The following is a 12,435-nucleotide window of genomic DNA, read 5'->3' as shown; positions in this document are numbered from 1 at the left end:
GAGATTCTCTCTCTCCCTCTCTCCCTCTGTCCCACCCCCCACATTGGCACATGGGCTCTCACTCTCTCAAATAAATAAATAAATCTTTTTTAAAAAATGTACCTGTTGGACTTTAGCGGAATTCTAGACAGCTGTGGTATAGTCACAATGAAGGTTACATCAAAATCACCATTTCTAAGTGCATTCCCAGTAGTCAGGTGTGCAGATTCACTCTGGTTACTTGCTTTGATGACTTGGTTATTATTTTCCGCTAGCAGTAGCCATCGCACCTCAGAGAGCATGACAGATGCATGCCCAGTTCCTCTAGTGCTCCCTCCCTAGAAGTACACTGTCCTAACAGGTCTTTGCAATTACACAATTAACTTTTCTTTCTTAAATGGTTTTTCGACTACACCTGTCCTCCTGAAACTATGTCATCATTACTGTTACTTTAATTGGGGGAGCTGTCTGACAGTCTTAATTTCTTTCCAAATCTGATTTTGGTCTTTTTCGTTCTGTTCTAATATATCTAAATACTTGGTTGTAAGGCAAATAGAAGAAGGGATTATATGAAGTGGACAGTATTTTTCAACTTTTTCTAAAACATCTTTTTCAGCATACTCATGTACCCAGACTTATACCTTTAATAACAAGCAATTGCACATCAAAATCAGTTCCTGTAAGAAGGTAAGTTTTGAGGGGAAAATTAATACTGTATCATGTTTAATTCTTATTCTGGTGCAAAAATAGTTGTCAGTAATTTCTTGCCTTCTAGAAACCTTAGTAAATTTTTTATTTTATGCCCTATAGGGAGAAAAGAATGAAATGATCATTATAACCACTCATGTTTTTCAGTTTTATCATATTAAGCTTTGGATTCTCTGAGCCACTGGTTGCCTGGTTTTCAGAGAGGATAGAATCCAGAGTCAGGCCTTTGCTAGAGTCCTGCAACTGCCATTGATTGACTGTCCTACCTTGGGCAATTTAAGCTGCTCTGAACTTCAGTATCTACATATGGTAGTAGGGCTAATGATATTGATCCCATAGAACTGTGAGGATAAAATGAGATAGATGCACATTAGTAGAATTCAGTGTAGTGTTTGGAACAGAGTAAATAGCCATATTAGGTCAATCTGTCAATCTTTGTCTCTCCTACTGTTTTTAATGTCATCAGTGTCGCCAGCAATACTAAAGACAACAAAAACAAGATCTGTACATTTGTTGTTCAGGAAAATTATGAAGAATCAGGGATGCCTGACTTTCTAGGTTGGAAGAGCATGTGACTTGATCTTGAGGTCATGAGTTGGAGCCCCAGGTTGGGTGTTGGGAGTACTTATTCACATAAAGAATTACATACATCCATACATCATACATACATACATACATACATAAATACATACAAAAATTGAAACGGGGGCACCTGCATGGCTCAGTTGGTTGAATGTCCCACTCTTGGTCTTGGCTCAGGTCTTGATCTAGGGGTCATGAGTTCAAGCCCCACATTGAGTTCCATGCTGGACATGGAGCCTACTTAAAAAATAAAAATGAAAGAAAAAGAAAACAAAATTGAATTATACTGTTATTTCACTTTCATATGGAATCTAAAAAATAAAGCAAATGAATGTAAACAAATACAGAGAGCTCACTGATGGTTGCCAGAGGGGAGGTGGATGGGCAAAATAGATTGAAGGGGATCAAGAGGTACCAGTTTGAGTTGTAAAATGAGTAAGTTACAGGGATGTGTAAAATACAACATAGGGAATATAATCAGTAATATTGTTTAACTTTGTATGGTGACAGGTCATAACACATAACACAGTTATTGTGTTGAGTATTATTTTATAATATCAAATCACTATGTTACATACCTGAAACTAATATAATGTTGTATGTCAAGTACAATTAAAAATAAATTTTAGAAATAAATTATTTTAAAAATACATTTAAGTACCATATCTTATATACTAATTTGATACATATATCCATCTTTTCTTGATCTCAGTTTCTTAACTATTTTAAAATTTTATTGGCTTGATTTATTTTATTCAAAAACCATCTTAAGTGATTTTTGCAAGACAGTAGACATAAGAGTATAACTACATTTTTTATATTTGCAATGGAAGACAACAATTTAAGCTATAGTCCTATATGATCATGTTTTGATACTATTTCTGTTGTATGCTTATAAATCTGTTCTTACTCATTTGGTCATTATTGTGTCAATAAATATTGTTTGAGAACAAAACAAAATTATTTAAAAAAAAAACTTTTTCCTTGATAAATATGCATTATTTTTCCTTTATAAATACACATTTAAGTACTTTGACTGCTAGGACGAAGCCGAAAGAGATGTTACTGCCTGTAAGTGGTTCAGATTTGGGCAGTAGTTATTTGATCACGCTCTCTTACATCTAAGGTCAGCAAATGACAGCTTGCTGGTCAGATCTGTCCAACAGCCTATTTTTGTACAGCCTGCAAGCAAAGATTATTTCTTACATTTTTGAAGGGTGGTTATAAAGGGGGAAAAAAAGAAAAATATGAGATAGAGACTTGTATGTGGTTTACAAAAGCCTAAAATATTTACTGTCTGGCCCTTTACAGAAGAGGTTTACCAATCTTATGTCGAGGAAAATGGTAACTGGAGAATTAAGAATGTGACAGAGAAGAGTCAGGAAATACATCATAAAATTGCCTTGAAAATGGAGAGCAATTCAGTAACTGTAGGGGAATTGAGTGGGTGTAACCTACACAGAGATGTAAGCTTGCTGAGTGTTACAGAGCCATCAAACAGGCTATTGAGGCCTGAACGCATGATAAATATACTGTCATTAGGAAAAGAAGCTAACAGGGTGAAGGGTACTTGTAGGGAGGGCAAGATTAGGTTGAAGTTTGAATGTCTACAAAGAGAAATTTTGACATTCCTCCATACCTTGACAGTTTTTGGTGAGAAGGTAATGTCATCTTAGTTTTTATTTCACCTATGACCAATGATTAAAAAGAGATATGGAGAATTGGCTTAATTAAGTAGGAATTCTTATAGCTTATGTAAAAGGGGCAGGGTCTAAACTAGAGCTGTATTGATGATAATTGATTGATGATTTTAATCAGGAACTAATTCAAGTGATTTTGGGTATAGAAATGAGAATTTGATCATTGGATATGGATGAAAAGGTGATATCAGGTGCGCTTCAGACTATAAGTTCTGGAATCAGAATGCTAGGGTTTGGTCCTGTCCCTTTAGGCAAGTTAGTTTAACCTCCCTATTTCTCATTTTCTAATCTATATAATATGGGCTAAAAGAGTGGATTTGAGAGGGTAAGAATTAATTTGTACTTTTGTATGTAGATTTGAGTTGACAGTCTCTTTCTATGTAGGGATGTCCATTTCTACCATGAACTGCTTGAAACTTTGACTTAACAGTCAAATTGAAGAACCAGTGCTAGAGATAGAGGCCTAGATGTGAGAAGCGTAGCTGTTAGTCAGAGCTAAGGATACAGATGATACAGATGTTTTTTCCCAAGTAAAGACTATGAAAGCGAAGTGGGCTGATACCAGCACCAACCAGGTGAGCACCTATTTAAGGGAAGGTGGAGGAAAAGTATTAATAAAAGAAGAAAAAAGAGGAGAGAAGTATGTTATCAGTTGCCAAAAATGAAGAGAAACTCAAGAATGACACAGTTGAGGAAGTTGAGAACTAGAAGGCTTAGGAGAAAAGATGTAAATACTTGATTAAAAATTATGCATATTTAAGCAGCACCTGGGTGGCTCAGTGGGTTAAGCCTCTGCCTTCAGCTCAGGTCATGATCTCAGGGTCCTGGGATTGAGCCCCACATCGGGCCCTCTGCTCAGCAGGGAGCCTGCTTCCCCCTCTCTCTCTGCCTGCCTCTCTGCCTACTTGTGATCTCTCTCTCTCTCTGTGAAATAAATAAATAAAATCTTTTTTAAAAAATTATGCATATTTAAGAAAACATGGAGAAATGGAAGATCCATTCCATCTATCTTGGTCACCATTATATATCTCCAGTTTCTAGTGCAGAGTAGGTGTTTGATAAGTATTTCTTAAATTAAATATTAAATTTTTATATTTGACAAACATTTTAAGGTAAAATTATGGGGAACCCTGAAGTTTTTTTGAACTATTTAGCATAGGAATAGTTGAAATCTTAAAGTTAGGTTTTTGACGGTTAAAATAACTAAAAACAGTCTTATACTTTAGTTCAGAAAACAAAGTGCAGTATTACATAAGAAATTAACATTTAAATTAATATAGCTTAATATAATGTTATAACACTTGGTTATAATTTGCTTTTATTTTTCAGGCGTTCATTTGAATTTTTAGATTTATTGTTACAAGAGTGGCAGACTCATTCATTGGAAAGGTATGCATTGACTCTTCCTTTCCTGCTTCCCTCTTCTCCCCACTGTCACCAGTTCTTTAGAAGTGGATGGTTTTGATTTTGCATTATTTCTCCTTTTGTTTAAAAGTTACTTGTACTGGTTTTCCTTTAAAGCTGTGATGTAGTGTGGCTCCTCTTATTTGGTGCAGCTGTGATTTTCTTCCTTATTTGTGGGTTGAGTGAGGAGCTCTTAAGTAGAATGGATTATAAAAGATTAAATTGGACAGAAATTTTAAAATGTATCTCCAGACAAGTGACCTTGGTTTCCTGAGGTATAATTAATCAAGTAATAAATGATTTTCAAAGGAAAGAGAGAGATTTTAAGAAAAGATTCATTGGAAAGTTTCTCTGTACAAGTTATCAGGTGTCATTGGTCAGGAGTGTACGGAGCAAAGTCTAATGTAGCTCCGAGATGAACAAGAGGAGATATGCACAGCTAGTTAGTCACTAGGTAGTAGGCTGTTTACATGGTAGGAATTTCAGGTTTGAAGCTTGATACACCTTGGTATACCTGCATTTACACTGAATGCCTTGCTGATTTTCCATTTTCATGGAAATCGTTAAACCTGTTCACAGCCCATATTTTTAAAAAAATAAAGTTTGTTGTTTAATACAGGCATGATGTAATTCCAAGTTTCCTTTACGTTCTTTTGTGGCAGCTACTATTCAGTTAGTTCAGATCATAACTAATTATACTGTTAGGACATCATTTCTACATTGGTGGGTTGGTGAGGAACCACACCAAAGGGGTTTTTTTATTCATTAAGAATTTAAAATGTGGGCGCCTGGGTGGCTCAGTGGGTTAAGCCGCTGCCTTCGGCTCAGGTCATGATCTCAGGGTCCTGGGATTGAGTCCCGCATCGGGCTCTCTGCTCAGCGGGGAGCCTGCTTCCCTTCCTCTCTCTCTACCTGCCTCTCCGTCTGCTTGTGATTTCTCTCTGTCAAATAAATAAATAAAATCTTTAAAAAAAAAAAAAAGAATTTAAAATGTGGGGGCACCTGGGTGGCTCAGTGGGTTAAGCCTCTGCCTTCAGCTCAGGTCATGATCTCAGGCTCCTGGGATCAAGCCCCACTTTGGGTTCTCTGCTCAGCGGAAAGCCTGCTTTCCCCTCTCTCTCTGCCTGCCTACTGTGATCTCTCTCTCTCTGTCAAATAAATAAATCTTAAAAAAAAAAAAAAAAGAATTTAAAATGTGGGTACTATACTTATACACGTTATAAACATAATATAACTTATAAATATAATTCAACTTTTTAATGTTTGACTTGTCAGGAGGAAACCATACACGGATGAAATGTGTGGAGTAGATTATGAGAAAATCTTACACTTAATGCATACTCATTAATCTTTTTATCTCACCTGCCCCTTTGTGATTGATGCGTAACATATAGGTAATAAGTATAATTTGTGGTGAAATATAGTTTTACTCATGAATCTAAAGGTGTTTGGGGACACCTGGTTGGTTCAATTGGTAAAGCATGAGACTCTCAAGGGTTGTGAATTCAAGCCCCATGTTGGGTGTAGAGATTACTTAAAAATAATAAAATCTTTAAATAAGATGTTTTGTTTTATAGACATGCAGCTGTCTTGGTTGAAACTATTAAGAAGGGAATTCATGATGCTGATGCTGAGGCCAGAGTGGAGGCAAGAAAGTAAGTCTATAATGTTTTTTCATGACAGTGTAAATGTACTTGGATCTTTTCTTTGAAAGGAATCATACTGGAAGAATGAGAATATCAAAAGTGTCTCAAGTATTCTACTTGATTAGCTCTTTAGATTAATCGAGGTAGATTTTTCTCCATTAAAATGTACTAGATATATGAGGCCCCCTCATTTGGTAGAGTGTGCAACTCTTGATCTCAGGGTTGTAAGTTTAAGCCCTACTTTGGGTGTAGAGATTACTTTTTAAAAAATCTGTACCAAAGGCTAACAGTTGACTTCACATTGTCGTTCATATGATCATTAGTATTCCTATTCCCTCATAACATCCTCACTTTCATTGTGAATAAAAATAACGCATTTATTGAGAATGTGCTAATTACCTGATACTGTGGGGCACTTGGTATACATTACTATCTAATCTTGAAAATGATCCTGTAAAGGTGGTATCTCTATAGATTGGCAACAAAAGTTTGGAGATTTGGGGGTGTACTTTAGGCCACATGAACTGTAAGGATCACAGCCAGGTTTTGAACAGAGATCTACTTTTCTCAAAAGCCTAACAGCTTTCCACCAAAACTTGTTAAATTTAGAAAGTGTTCACTTGAGGGGTACCTGGGTGGCTCAGTTGGCTAAGCGTGTGACTCTTGGCTTTGGCTCAGGTCACGGTCTTGCAGTCATGGGATCAAGCCCCTCCTCAGACTCTGTGCTCAGTGCGGATTCTGCTTCAGATTCTTTCTCTTACCCCCTCTGCCCTTCCTTTCTCTGCCTCTCTCTCTCTCTCTCAATAAATAAAATGTTTTTTTGAAGGTATTCATATGATAATATGGTAAATATATTAATATGGTCTCATCTTCATTCTTGAATGTATACTTTTTAAAATTTTTTTTTCTTTTTTTTTTTTTTTTTTTTGACACAGAGAGAGAGAGATCACAAGTAGGCAGAGGGACAGACAGAGAGAGAGGGGAAAGCAGGCCTCCTGCCGAGCAGAGAGCCCGATGCAGGGCTCAATCCCAGGACCCTGAGATCTTGACCTGAGCTGAAGGCAGAGGCTTAACCCACTGAGCCGCCCAAGCGCCCTGAATGTATACATTTTACGTAAAGCTGTTTATGTTCTTTTTTCCCTTTTTTGTTGTTGCTTATTCATTTGTTTTACAGGACATATATGGGTCTTAGAAATCACTTTCCTGGTGAAGCTGAAACATTGTATAATTCCCTTGAGCCATCCTATCAGAAGAGTCTTCAGACTTACTTAAAGAGTTCTGGCAGTGTAGCATCTCTTCCACAGTCCGACAGATCATCTTCTAGCTCACAGGAAAGTCTCAAGTAAGGTCATATAAGTGATATCACAGATTTCTTCCTTTCCAAACCTTTGTAGTTCCTCAAATTAGATGATTGGGTATCTGCTTGGTTTCACTTGAAGCCTTGGAAGAATGATAACTGGAATGTACTGTTGACCCTTGAGCAGTAGGGGTGTCTACAACCCCATGAAGTTGAAAATCTGCATATAATTTGACTCCCCCAAAACTTAACTACTAGTACTCTACTGTTGACTGGAAACCTTACTGAGAACATAAACAGTCCATAGACACATATTTTTTATGTTGTATATATGTTATGTATAGTATTCTTACAATAAAGTTAAGGTAAAGAAAAGAAAATGTTATTTAGGAGAACCATAGGAAGATAAGATACATTTACAGCACTGTACTGTACTGTACTGTATTTGATGAAAAAATAATCTACATAGACATGGACCCACACAGTTCAATCTATGTTGTTCAAGGGTCAACTATACTTTTTTTTTTTATTTTGGTCTGTGCCTCAAGGGTTGGTTGCATGCCATTGTAGCTTCTTTTGGGATGAAGAGTTCAGTGATTCAGATTTTGTTTCTGTATTTTCATGTTTGTAAAAAATATTTTCATGTCTGTAAAAAATAGTTCATTTGGGGGTTATTAAAATAGTTCAGCAGCCCATTTCTGGGGCATTATAATGGAGGAACTGTAATGGGGATTCGGGAGTCATCTTCAGAACTCTGACACAGCACTGTGTGACTGGTAAAAACACACTGCTTTCCTGTGTCATCTTTTGCAAAGCTTAAAACGTCAGCAAATCCCTTCAGAGGGGCCGGATTCCCTAGTAACTGACTCACTTCTGTGTAATTCCATTCTCATTTTTTTTTTTTAAGATTTTATTTATTTATTTGACAGAGATCACGCGTAGGCAGAGAGAGAGGGGAGGAAGCAGGCTCCCTGCAGAGCAGAGAGCCCAATGCAGGGCTTGATCCCAGGACTCTGGGATCATGACCTGAGCCGAACGCAGAGGCCTTAACCCACTGAGCCACCCAGGCGCCCCTCCATTCTCATCATTAAATGTTGGCTTCCTCAGACCCTTGCTGCCTTGGCAGCCTTACTCTAATTTTCTATCTCTCCAGCCCTATGAGGTCGCTAAAATCCTTAGTGCCATCTCTATTCCCAAGCCGTGGCCTCCCGTATCTACTGGTTTCCTCACAGAATGTGTGCTACCTTTCTGTGATTCCTGTCCCTTTAGGACTTTGACCCTGCCCTCTCTGGGGGAGTGGGACCAGGGTGAGTCTAGTGAGGCAAACTAGGGCAGAGACTCAAGGACGCTCTCACAGGGTCTTGTGAGTCCTGGACTAACATGCAGTGACTTACAGGTTTTCACAAGAAAAGCAGATATGATCCGATTTCAGTATAATTATTGTAGGAATAATTAACCTATCCAAACTTCTGTTTATATTTGTGTTAAAATCTTCACTGCAAATGATCTTTGTTGTTTTTTTCTCTTTACTTTACTTTGCTTAACCTTCAAAATGCCTATGAATCATCTAAAGATCTTGTTAAAATGAACAATCTGATTCAGTGGATCTAGGACGGGGCCTGAGATTTTGCATTTTTTAACATGTTCCTAGACGATATCTTTGCTTTTTGAGTATGGACCGTACTTTAAATAGCAAGTACCTAAACAAGGTATTTAATCTTATTTAGTATTAACATCTTTAAACAAAACCAGCTTTAAGTTCTCTGAACCTTGAAGTGGTCTGCCTCAGTATAATAGAATAACAGTTTTAAGGGCCAGTTATAAAAAATAATACAATATTGGGTTTAATAACCAACTACCAAATTTACAGATTGATAATAATGACTTAAAAAATATTTTTCAGTACTCTGATGTTAACCTGTTTGGAGTCTTTGCCTCCCTTCCCCCCAGTTTTAAGATTTATAGATATACTTTCCTAATCCCCCTTACATATTTAGATGTATTATTTATCTCTGGACTGCAGAATAGCATTATAATTAAAAGATACTAAAGGAGATGCTGGATTTTTTGAGAGGATTTGAGCTGTTTTGCTTTCTAACCGTGTTATCCTCAGCAGTAGTTCTTAGCCTCATTTCTCTTATCCCATGCAGTTATGCTCAGCAGCACTGCTGTAGGTGGTGTGATACCTACGTGATAATGGCATGAATTGCCAGCGGCCACAAGCCAGTATGGCTTAGGTGAAAGGGGCTTTGGTCATGCTGAATTCCATTTGTTCTAGTGATAACTCTCTCTCTCCTCCTAAGGAAAACATCTTGGAATACAAATGTGGGAGTGTGCTTTATTGCATCCTCTGTGGTGAGCACTGTAATGGGTTCTGAGGACCAGAGTGAACAAAGCAAGCTGGTTGCCTGTCTTGGTAGAGCTTACAATCTCTTCATTGCTAGTTACTTCATCTTTGCTTCACAGCTGAGATACCACTGATAGGTGACCACTGTTCTCAAGTAATTTGTAAAAGGAAAAATAAAATTAGAAGTAAGCTAATTTTAGTAAGTAAGTAAGAAGGAAACTCAATACTATTTCATTAATTGTTTTGAGAAGGGTAATAAATTACATCTTCTTACTAAGTCTTTTCTTGTTACCTTGCAGTCGCCCTTTTTCTTCCAAATGGTCTACAGCAAACCCATCAACTGTGGCTGGAAGAGGTAAACTGCCTTTTTAAGCAAGTCATAGCATATTTTACATTGAAACCTAACACCACATTCATATGTTGTAGCTGTGTTTGTAGACTGTATACACTGTATACATACACTACACATAATATGTACAATGTAGTATATACTATATATATATGTATTACATAGTATATGGCATAATCCAAGTTCCCTGAAGCATTACTTACCCTAACTTGTGATGCACTCTGTTCTTCTCTTTTGTTTCAGTTCTTTACAGTGCTGGTCATGACCCACTCTGTTGATTTCACAGCCTATTCATGGATCATAACTCACAGTTTATAAAACTCTTTATAAAACTGATAAACTACCCTGGGGATAAAAATATATGTTTATAAAAAATTTAAAATTTAAATAAAAACAACTGATAAACTAAAAACCAGAAATTTAATGACTTAATTTGCATTGCCTAAGAGTGGTAGAATCTGCATTACTCTCTGACTAACCATATCCTGGAGTAGTTCTCCCTGCATTTTTCTGATAGTAAAAAATAACAGTGTTGCCATCTGTTTATCATGTACATTGCTTCATTTTCATGAATCAGTCATGAGCACCATCTCTTGATCTACAAAATGGTTGTGTAAATTTTATAAAGGATATTTTTAAAGAATATTTATAAAGGAATTTTGTTTTCTCAATTTATGGAAGAGGAAAATGAGGAAGAGGAGTGTTGAGAAAATTGTCCAAGAAGATGTAGTTGCAACAGGACTGAAATGGAAGCATTCTTACTTTAAAATACTGTAAAGTACTTTGTAGTGTTCATTTGTACCCTGCCTCCTTTTTGACCGTTTGTCATCATGGATTAGCTCATGACAGTTTCGGGTTTATATAATTTTCATGCCATTCACAGTGATTTAAATAACATAGGTTATCTATGCTTTGTTTACCATAGTATCAGCAGGCAGCAGCAAAGCCAGTTCCCTTCCAGGAAGCCTGCAGCGTTCACGAAGTGACATTGATGTGAATGCTGCTGCTGGTGCTAAGGCACATCATGCTGCCGGGCAGTCTGTGCGAAGTGGACGGTTAGGTGCAGGTGCCCTAAATCCAGGTTCCTATGCATCACTAGGTAAGACAGCTCATTATGGGGTATTCTACATTATGGTCTCAGGGAAGTCAGGATGATGGTGATATCTTAATCATTTCTATTTCATTCTTGCTAGTTAAGGATAGTCCAAATAAGCTGCCTTATTTTTACTTTTTCCTTTGTAATCCTCCTAATCATCTTGATCAGAAGAACAATTCTTCAGTCCATGATTTGCCTGTAGAATTTTCATAGTTCTGCACTACTGCCACATTTAATTACTGGTTACTAAGAAAGTTGGGAAGGGCTTTGGCCTTGTATCCATCCAGCTTCTGTTCCCTTACCAAAAAGTCAAAAGCCTTTGGGGATCTGGAGAAAATGCAAAGCTTCATTAAAATCAGAGTTTAGTCATGTATTCCCAAAGCTATTTGGAATTTGTTTTTTATGTTTATCAACTTTATTATTAATTTTTTTTAGTATATCTGTCTGTCTAAGTAATCTCTACACCCAATGTGGGGCTTGAATTCATGACCCCGGGATCAAGAGCTGTGTGCTCTTCAGCTGAGATGGCCAAGCATTCTTTGTTTATCAACGCTACAAGTTTGAGGCTGGTTATTCATTTTGCTTCTCTGTTTTGTGCTTCATTTTTCTTTTCCTTGGGTAGTACTGGTAAAACACTTAGCAGGCAGCTCATTGGAGCACAGTGGGAAGTACAGAGATATTGGAGTGAACTGTAGTACATGATAAAGTTGGCACAGCTACATTTAGTGAGGAAAAGATAAATAATTCAGTAAATGGTGTTTAGACACATGGTTTACAGTTTGGTATAAAATTAAGTTAGAACCAGGGCGCGTGGGTGGCTCAGTGGGTTAAAGCCTTTGCCTTCGGCTCAGGTTGTGATCCCAGAGTCCTGGGATCGAGCTCCACATTGGGCTTTCTGCTCAGCAGGGAGCCTGCTTCCTCCTCTCTCTCTCTGCCTGCCTCTCTGCCTACTTGTGGTCTCAGTCTGTCAAATAAATAAGTAAAAATCTTTTTTAAAAAATTAAGTTAGAGCCATTTTTCACACCATATAAAAATTTATTTCAGATGACTAAGGAGTTGAAAAACAGCTTGATAAAAAGAAATCTCAGGTTAGGGAAGGAATTTCTAAATATAAATACCAAAAAGTCATGAGGGAAGAGTCCCTCTGATTTAAATCTTAAGTCTGAAAATATAAAATCAAGTGGCTGAAAAGCTAAAAGGGAAAAAGTCTTATCACATACTACCAAAGCAGCTAAAATGTCAGCAAGTTTTATGAGTCTATGAAAAACAGATGCACTTATTTTTATAGAAAAATAGCCTACGTATATCAAAATCGTCCTCCCAAAAC

The 12,435-nt window shown here is 37.1% G+C and overlaps 1 protein-coding gene across 50 annotated transcripts in view; it reads left to right on the top strand.

Moving 5' to 3' along the window:
- The window catches only part of CLASP2 (cytoplasmic linker associated protein 2), a 184,007-nt gene that overhangs the window by 84,207 nt on the left and 87,365 nt on the right, over positions 1-12,435 (top strand). For all 50 annotated transcript variants that reach the window (XM_059162220.1, XM_059162231.1, XM_059162224.1 and 47 more), the window contains 6 exons: positions 596-666; positions 4,299-4,358; positions 5,951-6,028; positions 7,194-7,361; positions 9,963-10,018; positions 10,938-11,111. In XM_059162220.1, the coding sequence (XP_059018203.1) occupies positions 596-666; positions 4,299-4,358; positions 5,951-6,028; positions 7,194-7,361; positions 9,963-10,018; positions 10,938-11,111 (607 nt within the window). The remainder of the gene's footprint in view (positions 1-595; positions 667-4,298; positions 4,359-5,950; positions 6,029-7,193; positions 7,362-9,962; positions 10,019-10,937; positions 11,112-12,435) is intronic.

Source organism: Mustela lutreola, chromosome 2 (genome assembly GCF_030435805.1).
Source record: "Mustela lutreola isolate mMusLut2 chromosome 2, mMusLut2.pri, whole genome shotgun sequence".
Classification (NCBI taxonomy): domain Eukaryota; kingdom Metazoa; phylum Chordata; class Mammalia; order Carnivora; family Mustelidae; genus Mustela; species Mustela lutreola.
Note: the sequence above shows the minus strand (reverse complement) of the source record. Positions and strands in the feature narration are given on the sequence as shown.